This window comes from Myodes glareolus, chromosome 5 (genome assembly GCF_982192425.1).
Source record: "Myodes glareolus chromosome 5, mMyoGla1.1, whole genome shotgun sequence".
Classification (NCBI taxonomy): Eukaryota; Metazoa; Chordata; class Mammalia; order Rodentia; family Cricetidae; genus Myodes; species Myodes glareolus.
The window spans coordinates 61,516,481-61,538,296 of NC_142030.1; the positions used below are offsets into that span (position 1 = coordinate 61,516,481).

At 37.0% G+C, this 21,816-nt stretch overlaps 1 protein-coding gene across 10 annotated transcripts in view; it reads left to right on the plus strand.

The window, feature by feature from the left end:
* The window catches only part of Prrc2c (proline rich coiled-coil 2C), a 71,603-nt gene that overhangs the window by 27,476 nt on the left and 22,311 nt on the right, over positions 1 to 21,816 (plus strand). For all 10 annotated transcript variants that reach the window (XM_085688009.2, XM_085688010.2, XM_048421171.3 and 7 more), the window contains exons 7-20: positions 1,110 to 1,192; positions 1,684 to 1,817; positions 1,918 to 2,005; positions 2,990 to 3,134; positions 4,378 to 4,431; positions 6,646 to 7,222; positions 8,024 to 8,193; positions 8,569 to 8,824; positions 9,687 to 9,894; positions 11,061 to 13,307; positions 15,298 to 15,506; positions 18,317 to 18,471; positions 19,086 to 19,908; positions 20,393 to 20,478. In XM_085688009.2, coding sequence (XP_085544135.2) covers positions 1,110 to 1,192; positions 1,684 to 1,817; positions 1,918 to 2,005; positions 2,990 to 3,134; positions 4,378 to 4,431; positions 6,646 to 7,222; positions 8,024 to 8,193; positions 8,569 to 8,824; positions 9,687 to 9,894; positions 11,061 to 13,307; positions 15,298 to 15,506; positions 18,317 to 18,471; positions 19,086 to 19,908; positions 20,393 to 20,478 — 5,235 coding nt within the window. The remainder of the gene's footprint in view (positions 1 to 1,109; positions 1,193 to 1,683; positions 1,818 to 1,917; positions 2,006 to 2,989; positions 3,135 to 4,377; positions 4,432 to 6,645; positions 7,223 to 8,023; positions 8,194 to 8,568; positions 8,825 to 9,686; positions 9,895 to 11,060; positions 13,308 to 15,297; positions 15,507 to 18,316; positions 18,472 to 19,085; positions 19,909 to 20,392; positions 20,479 to 21,816) is intronic.

A 21,816-nucleotide genomic window follows, 5' to 3' on the forward strand; every position in this document is an offset into this window, starting at 1 on the left:
AAAAGCAAGCATCTTTTAGCAATAGTATTGAGAATTTAGGGATTGCTTCTGCAATTAATGTATGACAGACTCCAAATTGTAAGACATAAACCAGAAAAAATTAATCATGTCTGAATAACCAAACTTAAGATGATTTGCCGTACATGCTGCAGCCAATACCCCTGTTTCCTCAGAAGTTCATAGTTGAATCTGATGTTGAATTTGACCTTACTTCAGCCCTATTTAGTAGGAACACTTTCTTTAAAAGCATAGTCATACATACACAGCCCTTTTCAAGTATAATTTTCTTATGTAAAAAGATTATTGTTTTTGTAGTAAGATATTTTTTAGCAGAAGCTAGTCTGGTTCAGGATATATGTAGAGTATTTAAGATACACAGTTGATATTATTTATATGATTTAACTCTTGTAAATGAATAAGTACTTCTTGAGATTGTCCCTTAGTTGTCATTGTTTTCATAGCCTACCCCCAACACTCCCCCCTCCCTTTTTAAAGCTTTCCTTTTCAAAGCTGAGATCCCACAAAAATCAACTTGACTTTTTTTCAGGTTTTAATTTATGTAATCTGTGTAGTAACGTGGCCGAGAACCTGTTTTCTATGCCATGCTTAGCGTCTTTCAGGGTGCTCCTTTACTCATCTCTTTCCCTAATTTTGATTATGGAATTTCCCTTTCTGTAATCTGAAGTGAGTTCTTCTTTATCAGTGTGTCTTTCCAAATTCAAAATTTCATTACACAAAATTCATGAATAAGACTTTCTGGGGTTCATGTATTATGAATTTGTGACTTACATTTTTCATGTCATTGCATAAACAAATTAATGAGATAGAGAGGTTCTTCACATGCCCTAGTTAATACTTTTATGTTACAGTTTTTGGGGGATGGGATGTGAAGGGCGTGTCTTTAAGCAGGCAGATCTGTGAGTTTGCAACCAGCTGTTTAATAGCCTTGTAAACAAAAGAGTTTCTGGTATCATTGTTCCTGTAAATGGTTTGTTGGTGAGGATGAGTGGTGTCTTTATTAGCAAAGTTGATTATTCACATCATTTGCTTTAATCATTCATACTGAATTTGTATATTATTGCTTACTAAATTTCTTGTTTTCTTCACAGATGTTTCAGCAGTATCCAAGGATGGCATATCCTCCTCTACATGGTCCCATGAGGTTCCCACCTTCTTTATCTGAAACAAACAAGTAAGAGTATTAAAGCCTGCAAGAGATACGTGCATATTAAGGTTTTTTTTTAAATGTTGGGTGTCCCTTTTTCTGTTCTCACAAAGACAATTGCTCTTAAATAATTAGCTGCCTCTTTTTAAGATAAAACTAAAATACTTCAGTAGTTGAAATACCTAATTGACAGAAAATTCTGAATGCAGATAAACATGATTCTAAAACCAGTGATAATTATTTCTCCCCTTGTCATGTTTGTCACCCCATTCTCTTCACTTAATGTGAGATTTTTACTATCCTCTTAAATAATGCTATTAATCATGCATTTTAAATGAGTTTTTATACTATTTAAGCTACTATTTGTATAATAATGATTTCTTTATAGTCATGTCTGCATATCTTCCTATAGATAACACTAATGTTGAATTGAAATGAATTAAATTCTAGTGCTTTAGTACTCTATATTCAATATAATTAAAGTGTGCATTTTTTTTTCTCCGCAATCCCATCATTAGAGGCCTTCGAGGAAGAGGTCCTCCTCCTTCATGGGCTTCTGAGCCTGAACGCCCATCCATCCTTAGTGCCTCTGAACTGAAGGAGCTCGATAAATTTGATAACCTAGATGCTGAAGCTGATGAAGGATGGGCAGGTAAGAAACAAAATTCATTAAGCGTTTTAAGCTGATTCGTGTTTCGATTAACATAATTGATGTCTTTTAAGGCCCATCTACATTTTCATTTCTTTAACAGGTGCTCAGATGGAAGTAGATTATACAGAACAGCTAAATTTCAGTGATGATGATGAACAAGGAAGTAGTAGTCCTAAAGAGAACAGCAGGTAATTCATGACATTTTTGCTCTTAACAGTGTGGTTTTTGCTGATAGAACATGAGCTGTTTCTGCAGGGAAACTTTATTCATAGACATATTGGGTTTGTATATAGAATTTCTTCATTTTTCTCTGTCTTACTTGAGTTTAAGCCTATTATTGAGTTTAAAACTAATTAATACCGTACAAGGAATTAAGGTTTGGTACTTCTTTAGAAAGTACATTTTAAAAAGACTGTTTGGATACTCAGTGTCTAACTGCAGATGAGTATCTGGCACCATTTTACAGACATAAACAGAAAAAAAATTCCTTGGACTACTTAGTTGCTTTGGATTCTTGTTTTTTTTTTTTTTTAAGTGCTTTGGAAAATTGGGGCCGTTTATTTTATCTCTTTGATTTATTCCTCTTTCAGGGGCATCCAAGTAAGAATATATGGGTTAGTGTATATTAAAGAGTTAGGCTTTTACATGCCCAGTTGGTAATTTTCCCAGCCATGGCATTGTAGTATGTTCTAGTTTCATTATTGATCATCTGTGAGATGCCTGTGATGTGTGTGTTTTTTAAATATACTAATTTCATTTATTTTTCTTACTGAACCAGAATAAATTAGAATATAGTCAGTAATAGTTCTAATATCACTTATTTACATTTCGTTTTTTTTTTATTTTGAGAGGACAGAAATAGAAAAACTGGTATGTTAGATTCATTTGTATCACAGATGAGTATCCAGTTGAAGCAGCTGCCAGAGTGCTATGTTAGTTATACATTGAGAGTGCGAACTTGCTAGTCTCAAGCCACTACAGAAACATGGTGTGTATTATTGAATGAATTAACATTACTATGTCACAAACCTATCATTGCCTTACACATTTTCTTCTCCTGAAATCATACGTAAAACATTTTTTCTTTTTTACGCAGAGAAAAGTCTTTTGCTTGTGGTGTATTTCTTCTATTTCTATTCTTTTTTGATTTCTTCTACATTTTGGTTTTTAAGTGAGGATCAAAGTTCAAAAACACCTGAAAGCACAGAAAACCGAAAAGAAGTAGATGAAGCTTCTGTCACGAAATCATCTTCTCAGATACCTGCTCAGCCTCCAGTAGCAAAAAGTCCTTATGGGAAGGGACCTCCATTTAATCAGGTTTGTTGGGGCCGTGCAAATTCTTGTTATTACCAGTACTTTGACTGAATTAATCTTACAGTCAAAATTGGAGGTGCTTGGGAAAGGGAGGGGTTATGTGGTTTGCAGGCAGGAGTCTGATGGTGATGGTAGTTTTGTGTTGTTGTTTATTTGATGCTGAACTGTCAGGCATATGTCACAGTACTTGACTGGTACTCTGTATTTCTTTGTTTTTAATTAAACCTGAATCTTTGCTGTTTTCTGTTTTTATTGCTTGTTAATTGGAATTATTGATATGGTAGCTAAATTTATTAAGCCAAAAATTAGGCTTCACTTTTGTTTTCTTTATCAAGACAAGTCAGAGTAGAGGGATTATTTTCTCAAAATAAAATGAGATGCTTTACTGTTTACTGAATATTTTATAAATCTTAGTACTTAAGAGTGAGAGCATACATTGTCTTTGTATAGAAATCATATATAGAAAATGGAGGTGCATGCCTTTAATCCCAGCACTCAGGAAGTCTAAGCAGGTGGATCTCTTGAGTTAAAGGAAAGCCAGGGCTATACAACGAGACCCTGACTTGGGGGTGAGGGATGAGGGAAGGAAAGAAAATAAGAGTTTTTTACAACACCCAAGTTATTCTGAAAACAGATTGTGAAAAGAGAGAACTATGGAGAAAGAGTATATTTTGATCTTATCTATGAGTAGAAATGGTTTAGCAATAACCATACTGCAAACTGAAAGGGGGTTTATTCAAGAAATTTATTGTAATTCTTAATTAGGAATCATTGTGTAGTCAGCATATGTTTGAGTTTGTACAAAACATATGGAAGAACATACCCGTCACTAAGCTAAAAGGAGCAAGCAGGCAGTCATTTACATAGACCATCCTGAACTGGCAGCCTGGAGAGTGGTTCTGTAGAAAGTTATTTTACAGTGACTCTTTTAATAAAATGAAGACAGGGCTGATTGGTGGCTACGAACAGTCTTGTGTTCTCATTAAGAAAAGTAGTATAGGGCTGGGGAGATGGCTCAGTGGTTAAGAGCACTGGCTGTTCTTCCAGAGGACCCGGGTTCAATTCCCAGCAACCACATGGCAGCTCACAACTGTCTGTAATTCTAGTTCCAGGAGACCCAACACTCATGGCAAAACACCAATGTATGTAAAATATAAATAAATAAATATTTTAAACAAAAGAAAAGTAGTATAGTGCAACATAAGTATTTTGGGTAATTTTTTTAATCTTTTATTCTTCATTACAGGAACGTGGACCTTCTTCACACTTGCCACCCCCTCCCAAGTTGCTTGCACAACAGGTAGATTTTAGATAAGTGGTGGAGTATTGTATGCTGTGTTTGGTTTGTTTATGGTTTTCTTTTGATATGCTGTATGTTTATAACTCTTATAAAAAATTGTATATTGTTCACTGTGGCTTTGACATGTTTTTATTCTAGTTCTTTTCATCATTCTTATCTAACAACCACAGTGTACATCTCACTAAGGCATGAGAAGCACCCAGCTGATAGCTTTCACTTTCACACTGGTATTCTGTCTTCCTGCTGTCCTTGCTTCTAAGGACAGCCATTTACTTCTTCCCTGAAGTCAGTCCTGTCACTTACTACAGTATTATTTTTTGTCGTTTAAGAAAATCAAACTGTCTATATACCACCTTACTCTTCATCCTCTTGCATCATCTACTCTATTTCTTTGTTCCCCATCACAGCAACGTTCCTTTAATGAGTTCTTTAAATTTAGCTCCATGAGTCATTAGTTACTCCACTCCCATGAATGCATGGCCATTCACACATATACACGCTTATTCCATTTTCTAATAGATTAAATTTCCAAATACTAATCTAATAAATAACATACTAAATTATGTTAAGAAAAAGCACTTTGTAACAATAATGCAAATAGCTCATCAAAATAATTTTAACTTCACAAAGGAGGATACTGTGAGTGTGGTCTGAGACTGAAGTGCTTGCTATAGAGACAGACCTGAGGATATGATTTCAAATGGCCAGAATACACACACACACACACACACACACACACACACACAGGGGAATTTATGCATGTGTGTGGTGCGCACAGTGATGAACAACAATGACATCTATTTTAAATATGGTACAGGCCGAAGACTGACACCTATGTTGTTCTTTGACCTCTGTACACATGCTTTGCTCATAAGTAATGAGCACATTCATGTATATCATATATACACATTCACAAAGAATATGTGAATGCCCAGTAAGCACGTGGAAATGTTTTTGTATCTTTTAATAACTATGGTAATACGAATTTAAACAACAGTGATATTTTTCCTATGCATCCGTCATTGTCATATAGTAATAAGGATGTAGGATAGCTTGTATACATGGTATAGTGCTCTGAAATCTGTAAACCTTGTGAATAGTGCAGGATGGCAGCTTGGCAGTTTCTTGTTAAGGAAACATGACTTGAGAGTTTCACTGCTAGTTTTTTATTAAAAAGGAATGAGTGAAAATATGTACATTGGTGTATTTTTAACTCTTGTATTTATTTAGACTACTAAGAACAAACTTGGATATACATCTGTCATAGTTTCCTGTACCAGTAGTGGAATACTAAACGGCAGTAAAGTATAAGCCACCACAAAATAACCTCCAAACCATTACAGTGCACTGAAGAAAATAGCACCAAAGACACAACTTCACTGCTTCAGTGAAATTCTAGGACAGGGAAAACTGTTATGGTTAAAGTATTTGAAAGTCATGCGTGATAGCAGAAGTATGAGGAAATAAGTTTTCTGTGTCTATCATATCCTTTTGTAAAATTATTTCTACATTTTTAGCTTGTCTCTGAGCTGTAGATAAAGCCATGAAAAGAGATTTATGACTTATATAAGTATAATGGTAAACTTTCATTTCTATATGTTGAAAATCTTGAGTTTTACTGTTTCTTTATATTTTAGTCCTTCATCCAATCTTTGCAGGTTTCCAGCTATGTTGTTAAGCTTTTGGTCATCATTTGAAAGCATCTGTGAAAATCATATCACTCACATGTTCCTCTAACTCTCCATTGTCTTCTGGAATCAGTTATCTCTCTTTCCAGACTGAGTTTTGAGAATTTACTTAGGGCTATTTCTTTGATAGCCATCTCTTCCATCCAGTTTCTTTTATCTTTCACTGTAGTTCATCTTGCTGACCCTATTTCTTTTTATTTTAATGAATATGCTTTGGCAGGAGAATTAATTTCTTTTTTCTCTCTTTCAATGAACCCTTCCCACTTCTCCATATTTATAGCACCCAACATTGGTCAAAAAAGTTACCGGGCTAATGAAATGGCTCAGTGGATAAAGGTGCTTGCTGCCAAGCTTGATAACCTGAGTACTCTGGGGAATCCCTTTAATAGAATAATAAGAGAACTGATTCCCACAGGTTGTTTTCTGACCGCCAAATGTACATATATGCACGCACAAATAGATGTAAAAAAAAAAAATTAATCCAAAAGTTGAATTCTCGTCTTTGTTTGATATCTTGCTCTTTCAGCATCCCCCACCTCCAGATCGACAATTACCTGGGAGACAAGGCCCTTTTCCTTCAAAGCCTCCAGTACCTGATAATGATGAAATCTGGAAGCAAAGACGGAAACAACAATCTGAAATATCTGCAGCAGTAGAGCGTGCTCGTAAACGGCGTGAGGAGGAAGAGAGAAGAATGGAGGAACAGAGGAAGGCAGCGTGTGCAGAGAAATTGAAACAGCTGGACGAGAAGCTTGGTATCATAGAAAAACAACCATCTCCAGAGGAACTCAGAGAAAGGGAGAGAGAGAAGGAGAGAGAAAGAGAGAGAGAACTTGAAAAAGAAAAAGAACAGGAACGCGAGAAGGAAAGGGAACGAGAGCTCGAGAAAGAGCAGGAAAAACAGAAAGAAATGGAGAAGGAAAGGGAACGAGAGAAAGAGTTAGAACAACAGAGAGAAAAGGAACAAGAACTGCAAAGGATGAGAGAACAGGAGAAAGAGAGTGAGTTGAAGGAAAAGGAGAAAGAAGAAAAAGTCGAACCCCAAGAGCCCATTTTAGAGGCTGTGCCAGAAAAACAAGAAAGTGAAAACGGCTGTAATAAAGGTATGATACTCAGCCTACATTTTATAAATAGTTCATCTGTTCTACTTTATTTGTTAGTGATGGAGATTAGAAGCAGGTCTTGCATGGCATTCTCTAGAATATATGGAACTGGTTTTCCTTTGGGGAAAAAAACATTTATGTCTGATGTGAATACCAGTCACACCCTCGTAAGTTTGTTTTCAGCATAGCTAGTGATCCACTCCGAAGTCTTCATATTTGTTCAGATACACTAGTTTTGGTCATACACTTTCTATTAGTCCAGTATTTGGGTCAAGGTACATTGGTTTTTGTTTTGATAGGGTCTCATCATGTAACTCTAGCTGGCCTGAAAATTGTGTAGACCAGGCTGACCTCAGACTCAGAAATCTGACTGCCTCTATCTCCAGAGGGCTGGGATTAAAGGTGTGTACTACTACACTTGACTCTACCTGCTTTCTTAATATATATAGGTCACTTGGTTTTCATGTGGCTCATAACATGTAGATATTGAGTATCATATTAATATTTATTGAAATAAATGGGAACTATTTGGACCTGAGTATTTATTATGAATATATTTGTGTATTGAAGGATTTGGATCTGTGATCTCTGTAGAGTCCATAGAATCTGTTTTGATAACCTAGAATCTGTTTTGATAACCTAATGGTCTGATGGCAATTTCCAATTTTAGGTTACAGAATGGAGATTTAGAGTGTTATGGAGAAATGCCTTTTCCTCTTTAATGTGTATTATGCCTCGTGTTATCACAGTACAAAAAAACGTGTATCTGATAGGATTATCTTGTACTATTTCTTTGAGCAGAAGAGGAACCAGTTTTCACTAGACAGGACAGCAACCGCAGTGAAAAGGAGACCACACAAGTGGCACAGGAAGCAGAACCTGAATCAGGGTCTCAGCCCCGACCTGCTGTATTATCTGGCTATTTCAAACAGTTTCAGAAATCATTGCCACCACGATTTCAGCGACAGCAGGTAATAGTAAAATCACAAATACTCCACCACTTACGCATGATTGAAAATATTTATTGTTCAGTTTTCTGATAAATAAAACATAGAAACATAAAGCATAGAAACTTCCCTTAATTTTTTTTTTCAGTATACTTGTTGAGAATTGGTTTTACTTTGACTTTCTTCTTAATGCCATTTTATCTTAAGTTTTATTCATATATACCTCTTCCACTTCTAGGAATTGAAGAGTTGCTCATATCCATTATAAGAAAGTACATTTTTTAATCTTTTGCCAACTCTATCTTTAAATATCACAAAACACCATTGTTTTCAAATACAATTGATTGTATTAATTGATCATAAATAGAAACCTTAACATGTGTGATTTTTCTTATCCAGGAACAGATGAAACAGCAGCAGTGGCAGCAACAGCAGCAGCAGCAACAAGGTGTACTTCCACAAACTGTTCCTTCACAGCCATCTAATGGTTCAGTCCCTCCTCCACCACACAGACCTCTTTATCAGCCAATGCAACCCCACCCTCAGCATTTGGCTTCTATGGGTTTTGATCCAAGGTGGCTTATGATGCAGTCCTATATGGATCCTCGAATGATATCAGGAAGACCTGCTATGGATATTCCACCTATTCATCCTGGTATGTTGATAGTGGTTTGTCTTGGGTTTTTATTCATATTGTTTTGATTTTTGTTTTGTTTTGGCTTTTATCCTTTCACACTCTTTTTTTTGTCATAATTCCCTCAGTATTAGAAACCTATTAGGGCCTAGAACCTCTAGGTCTTTATCATAATGTTATAGCTTTTAGTGTAGGCATTGGTGCTAGCTGTCTGAAAAGAACAAAGTGCTAGCTCTTTTTTCCGTTTTATAGATGTATTTTAAATTTTTGAGATGGAAGCATTTGAATTTTATCTCTACGTATGTATCCCTTTCTTTGAGTTCCTTTTACCATCTTTAACACTTGAATTTTCTCGTAGATTAGCCAAAAGTAAGTAAGTTAGCCCTTTTAAAATGAATCTATCATCAGAATGATACTGTGGATAGTTAGGAGTGAGTAAAAAGCTAATCTCAAAATTATTTCTGATTCAAAGTATAGTGGCAGATGCCCTTAATCTCGGGACCCTAAAGGCTTGGTCCACAGAATAGTGCACTCAGGGCTATCTTGAAGGTTTCATTTGTGTGTTTATATTTAAATCTCACCTTGATACTAAATAAACAGTATTTGACTGCTGGCTTACATATTTTAATAAGATATTAAGCAAATAGGATGAATGAAATTTTCTGTGGGAAATAATTTACTCCCAAAATTTGCCTTATTGGTATGATTCTATTAGCTGTTTTTAACATACATAATTTTTTGCTTTAAAGTAAAGTGGACCCATGTGTTTCCTCCCGGGTTTTATTCTTACTAAAAATTTTAAACAGCAGCCAGTCTCTATGTTTTTATCATGGTTTTGTTTCCCATACTCTAATTCTCTTGTGTGTGTGAAATTTTTTTACAGGAATGATTCCTCCTAAGCCATTAATCAGAAGAGACCAGATGGAAGGGTCACCAAATAGTTCTGAGACATTTGAACATATAGCGCGGTCTGCAAGAGATCACGGAATTTCCCTTTCTGAGCCTAGAATGATGTGGGGGTCAGATCCCTATCATGCTGAGCCTCAGCAGGCAGCTACTCCCAAGTCAGCTGAAGAACCTGGGGATGCTAGGTAATGAATTATTTAAATGACTAGAGAATTATTAGAATATTGTACTTAAGAAAAAACTTTATAGTCTCTCTAAAAATCAGTCTAGGGGCCAACAATATTACTCAGGGACAAAAGTGCTTACCATTAGGCTTGATGATCAGTGTTTGATGCTTGGAACCTATATGGTTATCTTTTGATTTATACAGATGTACCACGACACAAGGTCTTCTCATCTTCTGTCACACACACATGCTAAATTTTTTTTTAAAGATGATCTGATGTCCTATTAATGTGCTTCATTTTTTTCTTTGGACATACTTTTACTTTTTGTTGGATTGTTGGACAGAATTAGATGCTTAAACTTAGTAGATATGTTTTAAAACAACTCTTTACGTATTTCATATATAAAGAAGTTTACTTTCTTACACAGTCTAGCTGATAAAATTCCTATAGTGATTAAAAATGAGACAGTTTCAGTCCTTAGAGAAAATATGTTAGACTACAAGGAAAAGATAAATAGTAATTTACAGTGAGGCAGTTGGTGGTGAATGCTAATAATCTACAGCCAGAGAGTTGGGTTTTCTTTTATGGGATGTAGTTTAATGATTATGTTGTATAGTTATTCATAATTAACTGGAATAGGCTTACTGACATATATTTGTTAGGAAATTGTCTTGGTGCATCAGAAATTCATATCTACATGGTCTAAACATTTTTTATTTAGTTGAGATTGTAACACCCATTAGATAACTGTACAAGGCAGTATTACTGCCTGCATTTCCATTATTTTATAGCAGAGCTATAGAGCTTCATATTGCATGACTGAAACAACCCCATCATTAAAAGAGCATCTCTACATTTCAGACTACTTTGAACCCTCTACTAAACCTCATTCTGTATTCTACTTGAATGAGTTTGATAACTTTACACACACCTCATTTGTCCCTGAGTAATACTGTCTATGTATCCTGTTTTCTTCATTTACTCATTATATAGACATGTTCTGTTCTTCTCTTTGCTAAGCATTCTATTTGTGAATAACTGTGCTCTTTGTGGTTAGGGTTCTTTGTTTTATATTTCTTTATAATTTAAAATTGGGATTGTGGGAATAATGTTGTAGGGGTGGGGTATATATATGTGGTAAAGATTGTTTTGTTGGTTATACCTGTGAATTCTCATCATCACAGGCCTGAAACTGCTTTGGACCATGAGCAAATTACTGCTGCTTATTCTGTGGAACATAGTCATCTGGAGACTCATTCAAAAACAGATGTTGTTAGAGACTCAGCTGAAACAGAAGGACAGAAGTTTTTAAGCAGATCAGTAGAAGATGTAAGACCTCACCATGTTGATACAAATGATCAGTCTGCTTGTTTTGAAGTAGTTGATCAAAAGAGCTTGCCTACTCCTCCAGAAGAAAGGAACTCGGCACTAGAAAGTCAACCTGCCCGCAAAAGAAGTGTTTCCCATGGGACTAACCATGCTCAAAAGGCAGAGGAGCAAAGAAATGAGCCCTCTATCAGCATTCCTAAGGCCACCAGCAGATGTATTGATCCTAAAGAAACTGTGGAAAAACCAGAGGAGAAACCAAGAAAAGATGGCTTTCTGAGATCTTCTGAAGGACCAAAACCAGAGAAAATATACAAATCTAAATCAGAAACTCGTTGGGGTCCAAGACCAAGCTCTAGCAGAAGAGAAGATGGTAATGATAGGCCTGTGAGAAGGTCAGGTCCCATTAAAAAACCTGTGCTTAGAGATATGAAAGAGGAGCGGGAACAGAGGAAGGAAAAAGAAGGTGAAAAGGTTGAAAAGGTCACTGAAAAAGTTGTTAAAACAGAAAAAACAGAAAAGAAAGATCTTCCTCTGCCCCCACCACCTCCAGCACCAACTCAGACACAGTCATTGGTTCAACCACCAGTTCAACCAGAACCAGAGAAACTACCATCAACAGAAACTTCAGTTTTGTCTCAGAAGCCATCTCAAGATAATGAGAAGCCTTTGGAACCTGTGGCTAGTGTCCAGGTAGAGCCCACAGTTAAACCTGGAAACCAACAAAATGTTGGACCGCCAACAATCAAAGAAGAAAAGCAGCCTGAGAAAGTCATCAACAAAGACCTTGGGGCAGAACGACCTCGACCAGATTCTAGACCAACTGTTAAAAAAGAATCCCCTTTACCTTCTAGGACCTACTGGAAAGACGCTAGAGATAGAGATTGGTTTCCAGACCAAGGATATAGAGGCAGAGGCAGAGGAGAATATTACTCCAGAGGTCGAAGTTACAGAGGCTCTTATGGGGGTCGTGGCAGAGGAGGTAGAGGGCATACTCGTGATTATCAGTATAGAGACGGGAAGCCAAGAGTGGAACATGGGCCTTCAGCACCTCTCAGACAACGAGAAGAAAGTGAAACACGAAGTGAGAGTTCCGATTTTGAGGTTGTTCCCAAAAGAAGGCGACAGAGAGGTTCAGAGACTGACACAGACAGTGAAGTTCATGAAAGTGCAAGTGACAAGGATAGTTTAAGCAAAGGCAAATTTCCTAAAAGAGAGGAACGGCCTGAAAACAAAAAACCTATTAAACCCCCCCAATCCTTTAAGCCTGAAAATCATGTCCGAATAGATAATAGGCCATTAGAAAAACCTTATATAAGAGATGAAGATAAATCTAAACCGGGTTTCCTCCCTAAAGGGGAGCCTACAAGGCGAGGTAGAGGAGGAACGTTCAGACGAGGTGGAAGGGATCCTGGAGGCCGACCATCCCGTCCTGCCACCTTAAGAAGACCTGCTTACCGGGACAATCAATGGAATCCAAGGCAAACAGAACCTCCTAAACCTGAAGATGGAGAGCCACCAAGAAGACACGAACAGTTTGTGCCTATACCTGCAGATAGACGGCCTCCAAAATTTGAGCGAAAATTTGACCCAGCTAGAGAGAGGCCACGAAGGCAACGTCCTACCCGACCACCAAGGCAAGATAAGCCGCCTCGATTTAGACGGCTAAGAGAGAGAGAGGCTGCTTCAAAAACAAGTGAGGTGTTGGTACCTACAAACGGCACAAGTAATAATGTCGTTCAAGAACCAGTAAATCCCCCTGGGGATATTTCTGGAAATAAGACACCAGATTTGTCTAATCAGAACTCTTCAGATCAGGCAAATGAAGAATGGGAAACAGCTTCTGAAAGTAGTGATTTTAATGAGAGGCGTGAGAGGGATGAAAAAAAAAATGCTGATGTGAGTTCACAAGCAGTTGTAAAGGCTGGAGAGAATGTTTTGCCTCCCAAAAGGGAAATAGCAAAGAGAAGTTTTTCTAGTCAGAGGCCTGGAGTTGATAGACAGAATCGCCGTGGCAACAGTGGCCCACCCAAATCAGGAAGGAATTTCTCAGGTCCTAGGAATGAAAGAAGAAATGGCCCACCATCAAAAAGTGGAAAGAGAGGGTGAGTACTGTGTTTTAGATATAAAACTTGTACCTTTAAAGAAGGTAAAAATAGGAGATGTTGGAAGTTGCACAAGGGACTAATCTAGGTAGAGGAACAAGACATTGAACTCCCCAAGTGCTATTCTCTATGCTTGAGAGTTAAGACTTACTGTGTGAGTAATCTTTACGTGCTAAGTCACATCTAATAAAAGGGAAGTGCTTGTACAGCCAGAAAAGAACATATAGTTTCTTCATTTGTGAGGTGCTCTTGGTACTAATGAGTAGCTCTCCTCTTTTCTTCATTCCTCAAGGTGTGTTTTAAGATTTGAATATGTTACAGACATATATCCTGGCACTCTGTGCTGTTTGCTCAAAAGTCCTTATTGAGTTGTCACCTAAACTTATATTCCCTTCTGGAGTTAGAAACTTGATAATAAATAATTCAACTAGAGAGACCCAGAAAGCAAATCTCTGCCTATCCACCAGTGTTTGTGTGGCCAACATGGGTCACATGGTATTGGATATTTGTTTATTTTTAAAGAATTTTCAAGATCACAACTAAAGAATTTCAGGGGGATCACAATTTCAAAGTCATCCTTGACTAGACATCCAAAGACAACCTGGGAGATAAAGAGACTGTTTTCAAAAAAAAAAAAGTCAAGAATAAAGTATGCTAAGGTTGCCCTTTAAAATATGAAAATGTTGATTATAATGTTAATATTGGTTTCAGTATTAAGAAGCAGAATGGTACAATGTGTAGAAAAACCAGAGTATGAGATTGTAGCCTGTAGTACACAATAATCATTCCTTAGGCAAAATTCCCAGGTATTTGTGGGGGTGGGGAGATCAGTGGTTAAAATCTCTGTCTACTCTTCCAGAGAACCTGCACCTATTTTTTTTTCCCAGCACCTATATGGTAGCAGTCATCCCCCTATAACTCAAGCTGGGTGTCCCAACTCCTCCTTCTAGCCTCCTTGGGCAGTTCACACGTGTGCAGAAATAAATGCAGTCAAAACACCTGTACATATAAGAATAATTTCAAAACCATTGTTTAGGAATTCAATATACTATTACACCAACCTCAGTTCCTTAGTTGCATGTACTTAGTATTTCTAATTAAAATTCCAGAGTAATGGACGAAGTATGTTTTCTGAGTACCTGCTCAGCTCAGTGTAAATTTCACTTTGAATGTTCAAAATACCAGAATAGCAATAACAAAAACCAAAATAATTCTTTGACTAGAATGAATTACTAGAATTTCAAGTAATAATACTTACAATTTTGATCTGATTTTTGAGCTGTGAATAACTTTAAACTTTCAGAAATATCAGTGGATCATTGTAGTTGCAACAGAGTTTGGAAGGGCCCATTTTGAAGGAATAATTAATTTTTTAAGTGTTGGAAGTCATGTCAGACATTTAGTAATCCTTTATCTTGAGCAGTTGTATAGATTGATATGAAAATTAATCAGTAAGGTTTCTTAATGTTATGTTTCCTCTTGGAATTTTTTAAAAATAAACTGATAATTGTTCTGTTAAGGAGCAAAAATTTGGAATGTATTTGGCTTGTGAAGTGAGTTTTTAAGTTAAAGATGTTTTTACTATATTTCAGTATCTCAGACTTGAAGGTGTATATATGCCAAATATTATAGACATTTAGAATCCTATTTTAATATGCTGCCCACTTTAGGAGTGCATGTAATTGTGATATGACAGATTTTTTTTTTCTAGATCCCATGTTGTAGCTCCTTTTTAAAATGTTGGCAAATAGACACAATAACTTCTTGGAGCTAATTAGAATTCTAGAATTATTGGGGGAGAAATTCAAAGAGCTGGCCTGCTGTATTGGGGTCCTCAGTTTTAGTGAGGTTATACCTTCACAGAGACTGCTGAGACTGACTGGGTCTTTCTCAGTGCTAGTGTGTCTTGGGTATGACTTCACAAACTACCAGGATGAGCAGTGTTCTGTTGTTGAAGTTTGTGAAAACCCTCTTAAATTATTTTCTCTAGACCATTTGATGAGCAGTCCTCAGGCACAGCTGTTGTGGACCCAGCCAATGGTAGCTCTGCACACCACCAGGAAGGAGCACCTAATGGTGCTGGACAGAAGAATTCCAAGGATGCTCCTGGGAAAAAGAGAGAAGACACCAAACCAGGTCCTAAGAAGACAAAAGAAAAAGTAGATGCTCTGTCACAGTTTGATCTCAACAATTATGCAAGTATGTTTCAGATTCTTTATTTCTTGGTAACTTTAAGCAGACACTATGAAAACATAAGGAAAGAAAGTATTAGACATTTAAGTTCGATAAGAGCTGACTGAGAAATTCTAGCTTTCCTTAAACTAAAATAACACCTTTAACACTGTATGAACATTGAGTACAATTTTTGTTAATGATACTCAAGGAAGGTTTCACTGTTCTTTGTGGGTGGGTGTGTAATGGGGAGGGGGGCTTATAATTCAAACCAGTAAAATTCCAAAACAGCCATGAGAAAGCACAGAAAAACATTGAGTGAAGATATGAATTAGAACTGAAGTTGTTCTGAACATTTCTTTTTAAAATGAAAAAAATAATAAATGATCAACTCAGTTGTTAGTGTCCAAGAATTCAGGAAGAATCCACCAGGAAGAACGTGTTTGAACAAACAGAAAATTTATTGAAAAGGGCTGCTATTTCAGAAAGGTGGCCTGTGTAGAGCCCTAAACATGTCCATAAGGCAAGCAGAGCAAGCAGTTTCAAGGAAAAAAACGCAAGGGGCAACGCTGCAACTTCAACCAATCATAACAACATAGAGTATATAGTTAGGGACTTTTCCGGGGTGGCAGACCCCAGCCTATTAGCGAGCCTTTGGGGTTCTGCCCTGGCTTAGTACCAACCAATCAGAGGAGGTTGAAACTTTTATAGTTAGGCTGTTTCCTGGACATTTGGGGTTAGGCTATCTCCTAGATATCTATGGTGAAATAATTTTTGGGGGTAGTCATGTCTCTCCCTCTGTTGAAATTGCAGCCTTAGTACAAATGGAGTTCCTGTTGCTAAGTTGAACTCAAAATAGTAATTGATGACTTTAATTAAATTGGTTTCTAAGATGCAAGCAGAGAATAACATGGTGGGAGACAGTGTTACTGTAGGCAAATTGGGAAACTTACAAACTGAACAAGTATCAAATATTCTGGATAACAATAAGAAAATATTGGATGGAGAAATTAGCATAAATTATCTCAAGCCAAATGATTTTACATGTAATAGTATATGGTTTGACATTCATTCATTCATATGAAAGCAAAGCTAAACAGTAAAATCGAGATTTCATAATGAAGAAGTAATAATAGAAGGTTAAGATAGGTAGTTATTCCTGTATGAGATGTGTGTGTGTGTTTTCTCGATTCTTTTTGTGTTGAGTTTTGTTGTGTTTGTTTTTACTAAACCCTGATTTGTTTGGACTTGGGTCTCAGATATAATTTCTAGGCCAGTAGTTCTCAATGTGATCCTTGACTATTTGCCCTATTAGGAAATTGTATAGAAATGCAAATTCTTATCTACCAAACTTACTGAATATGAATTTGAAAGCTAGTATTCTAGACTATCATTTGTAATTCATACGGAAAAAAAATTAGAAAGAAATAGATGATCTTAATCGCATGTTTAGGAATTTTTAACTTGGTGTTTTAGAGCAGAGATTCTCAATGTCAGTGATTTTTCCACTCTGGGGCGTTTGACAGTTTTAATTGTCAGAACTGGGGTGAGTTACTGCTTATATCTAGTAAATAGAGGTACAAACTAGTCAGACCATAGTAAGAAGTTATGAGATGTTGCCTCTCTCTCCTCTCAAAATACCTTGTACTTCACCCTTTTTGTGATGGTGTGAGGTAGACGAGTGAAGAGCTGACGTATAGGTCTACTGTTAGTTACAAGTTACACGGCAGAAGTATTGCAGTACCTCTTATTGATCTGGTTACAGCTTCCAAGTAGCTCATGGACGGGTATTTTCAATAAGCTGTACAAATGAATGATTTAGGCATCAGGCTGGATGACATACGTCTTCACCGTATCATTCAGAATAGCATGGAATTTAAACCTTAAGAAATAAGGAATTTTATGCTTAAATTTTTGACCCACAGCTAGAGCACCGTTAAGTGAAAAACTGAAGTGAGTTTAGGATTTTGTTAGTCTAGGTTGGTGTCTCATACTTGCAGTGCTAACAACTTTAAGGTAGAGGCGGGAAGAATTCCAGGTTGCATAGTAAGTTCTAGGCTGGCTTGGCCTACACAATGTGACTTTGTCTCAAAATAACAATAAGTAATAGAATTGTGATGAGCTCTCTTAATCAATCTGAAATAATGTGACACATACAAAAGCCAGTTTTAATAGTTGTTACTCATTTTTCCTTGGTCTGTACTTAAAATTTTAAAACCTAAAAGTAATTGTTAGGCTCTCTGTAAATTCCTACAGTACTTTATAGTCTGAAGTCACATTTTTTTTCTCACTTTGAAGCATTATTTAACAGATTTAGATTTGCTCTACTGTCTAGAGTGTAATAACTCCAGCCAGAAAAATATATGGAATTATCAATTTCTAAATAAACTTATTTTATCCTTTAAGAAACAAAATTATTAATTCCCCCTTCTTAGAATGGTGAGATGTATATGAAGTAAATTTACTACTGTTTAGAGCATTACATAGTTCTGAGGCTGAAAGACTAGGATACTTTTTATTTGCTTTTGTTTTTAAATGAATTAGTGTTTGTGTTCTACTGAGAACCGTGCCACGTACCTGTACTCTCAGCACTTAACAGATTAGAAGCAGGATGGTCTGGAACTCAAGGCCAACCTCAGATGTACAAGTTTGAGACTGTTGGCTATATGACACCTTGTTTTAAAAAAGAATGTGATTTTAGGACTTTTTTTGATCTTAGGAAGTTTTTTCATTAATGTGAAATGGTTTTGAAATTTGCTAGTTTTTATGGGCCATCTTATAGGGTAGGAAATAAGTTACACTCAAAAATTCTTTGAAATCTTTTTTCATGCTTACAGGTGTTGTTATAATTGATGATCATCCAGAAGTAACTGTAATTGAAGACCCCCAGTCAAATTTGAATGATGATGGCTTTACTGAAGTGGTATCTAAAAAACAGCAAAAGCGTTTACAGGATGAGGAACGCCGGAAGAAGGAAGAACAAGTCGTACAGGTTTAAAACTCACCATTTTGTTGCTAGTTTGTTTGTTGTTCCTCAGAGCATGTTAGCAAATGGTCAGGGTTTCTATCCATTCATTGTCATTTGTATTTAGCTAAAGAGTTGGGTGATTTTTATCTTCAACCCTGGGAACTCTAAACCAAAATTTAGGTAATTTTAAAATGAATTAATTACTACAGCTTGTTATTTGCCGTAAAACAGACTATCTTTTTCCAACAATATCTTATGTGTTACTAATTTGTCCCATGGTAGACTTCAGATTATTTTAAATTATCTTGGAAATTGAGTGAGCATAGTACACTGATCCAAAAATGACTTCTTGTCTTTTGGTGTGTGGGGGGGTCAAATTAACTTCCAACTTGGTTGAATATTTCTGATTTGGTGTGTGTGTGTGGGGGGGTAAGCCTGTACATAAAACTATATGTCTTGTTTCTCTTTATCATCTTGACTTTATAGTTTTAAATCTTATTAGTACCCTGACAGTGTCCAATTTTGGAAATTGAAATAAATAGCTAAGTTAGAAGTAGGAAGTAGAAATTGCGTGCATGGTGCCTTGTTTCTTTAGACATATTATTGACTAAAAAAATGATTCTGTCAATTTTTTTAAGGTGTGGAACAAAAAAAATGTAAATGAAAAAGGAAGAAGTCAAACTTCTAAACTCCCTCCAAGGTTTGCCAAAAAACAAGCCACAGGGACTCAGCAAGCACAAGCTCCAGCCTCAGCTCCAGTTTCAGTCTCCTCCTCAGCTGCAGTTTTAACAGCCCCAGCAGCTTCAGTTCCAGCCTCCACCCCAGCTGCAGTTCCAGTTCTGGCATCAGCCACTACTCTAGTTGCAGCCTCCACCCCAGCTCCAGTTGTAACTTCAAGCCTGGCTCCAGCTCCGACTCCAGCCTCAGCCACTGTTCCAGTGTCCACTTCATCCTCAGTCACAGCTTCTTCCTCACCCCAAGTCTCAGTTCCAGCTCCAACTCCTATCCTTGCCGCCGCATCAACTACAGCCTCTGTTCCCATTGCCTCAGCTTCAATTCCTATCCTTGCTTCAGCCCTAACACCAGCTTCAACATCTTCTCCAACCCCAGTAGTCTCAGCCCCAGCTGTCTCAACACCAACTGCCCCAGCCTCAGCCCCACCAGCCACAGTTCCACTTGCCCCAACGTCATCAGCAACCACTGCCCCAGCCCCAGCCACTCCAGTACAGACTCAGCTACAGACCCACAAACCAGTCCAGAATCCACTTCCACCTCCAACACCATCTTCAAAACAGCCCCCACCTTCAATTAGATTACCTTCGGCTCAAACATCTAATGGCACAGACTATGTAGCCACAGGAAAATCCATCCAGACTCCACAGTCACATGGTTCTCTAACAGCTGAATTATGGGATAACAAAGTGACTGCTCCAGCTGTGCTGAATGACATCTCCAAAAAATGTAAGTAATGCAACAGAGAAGTATGTGGTAGGAAAATATATAGAAATACCCACATTTGTTTTCTATTTTACTTAAAAATTCAATTAAGCTTTTTTTCCTAGTAGGAAGCAGTAGTAGCAATTGTTTTAGTTCCTTTCTTGAAATGTTTATTGCTAAAATAAGCATAGTTAACAACATACCTAGTTAGAACAACTATTTTCAGGAAACCATTATACACACCTGGTCAGTTAGCTCAGCCAATATGAAAGTTAGTATGTGTACTCTTCAAAAAACTAAAATAGTATTAATTGCCATAGTATCCAGCTCTTCCATTCCTGGGCATATATCTGAAGGGACTTGAGTCAGTAGGGATGCTCAAGCTTTAGTGTTTATTTATGGTGTAAAGAATTGTTTTATTGTTGGGCTACCATTGTAACTAAGGGTTGAGTGTATTAAACTTTAACATCTAAATTTTAATGGTCACATTTTTCTCACTTTCTTTTAGTGGGTCCTATTAGTCCACCACAGCCACCTTCAGTCAGTGCATGGAATAAACCCTTAACATCATTTGGATCAGCATCTTCATCAGAGGTAAGAGTAGACTTACTGACATTAATGGAGTTAGTTACAAAGTTTTTGAACTAATTTCTCAAACTTTATTGTATCTCATGATTAACCTAGTAGGGGCCATTGAAACAGATTAAACTCAAGAATTTCTGATCTATTAGGTCTGGGTTGGGTTTTGAGTACATTTCTATTAAGTACCCAGGTGATATTAATGCTGCTGGTCCTCTATATTACAAGCTATTTTTCACCTTTAGCTAAAGGTTAGAAATTTATTTTTATTCTGATACCCAGAAAAGACCTTGTGGTACAGGACATAATACATTCCCTATTTTCTAGGCTTTCATTATAGCCATATATAATAGGGTAATTACAAACAATTCACAAGTTCTATCATTTCTTACGTATGTGCAGTATTGGTAAATAGTGTTTTTATTAGTGGTTATTCAGTGAATGAATGTTTAGCAAGTACTTTTTTGATGTGCTAGCCATTCTTCCTTCTGAGTTTACAAAACTAGAAACTGAAAGACGCTTGTTCTTGTGGGTCTTATTGTATACTGTAAGGAGAAATCAGCAATAGTTCTGTTTAGTGAAGAGAACAGACAAGGATTTTCCCAAAGTACATAGAGGTAGTTGAAAGTGGCCAGGAGATCCTACTTGTGTGACATTTGAATAAAGAGTTGGAGAAGAGGGAGCTGGAGAGATGGCTTAACGGTTAAGAGCACTGGCTGCTCTTCTAGAGGTCCTGAGTTCAATTTCCAGCAACCACAATGGTGGCTCACAACCATCTGTAATGAGATCTGGTGCCCTCTTCTGGTGGCAGGCATACATGCAGGCAGAACATTTTATACATAATAAATAAATCTTTAAAAAATGAGTTGGATAAGATAGAGAGTAGGCTATTCAAATATCTGAGGAAGTCAGTTACTAGTTCAGGAATAGCAGTTATGAAAGCCATGAGTCAAAAACAAATCTGGTATATTCAGAGTAGTCAGAGAAGTCCATATGCTGGAGTGAACAAAGAAAGAACAGAGTTCAAGAGGCTATGGGGCTTTGGAAGATGTGGAGAGCCATTTTAGGGTGTCATGGATGCAGAGGAGCAGCAGAGTATGATTATAGATTGTTCTGTTAGGAACTGTTTGTGTGGGTGAAGAGGCAAGGGGGTTAAAAAAGATGACAATAGTCAAAAGATAAGCCAGAGAAATGACATTGAGGGTCATTGAGCGTACATGGTAAAGGCAGAATGTCAGGAAAAGAACCATTAACTCCAGGCTATTAGTATGAACAGAAAGAAAGAAAAAGATGCTCATTTAAAATGAGCAGCTACAAATGGATTACGATTAGTGGTGAGAATAAGAGTTCATA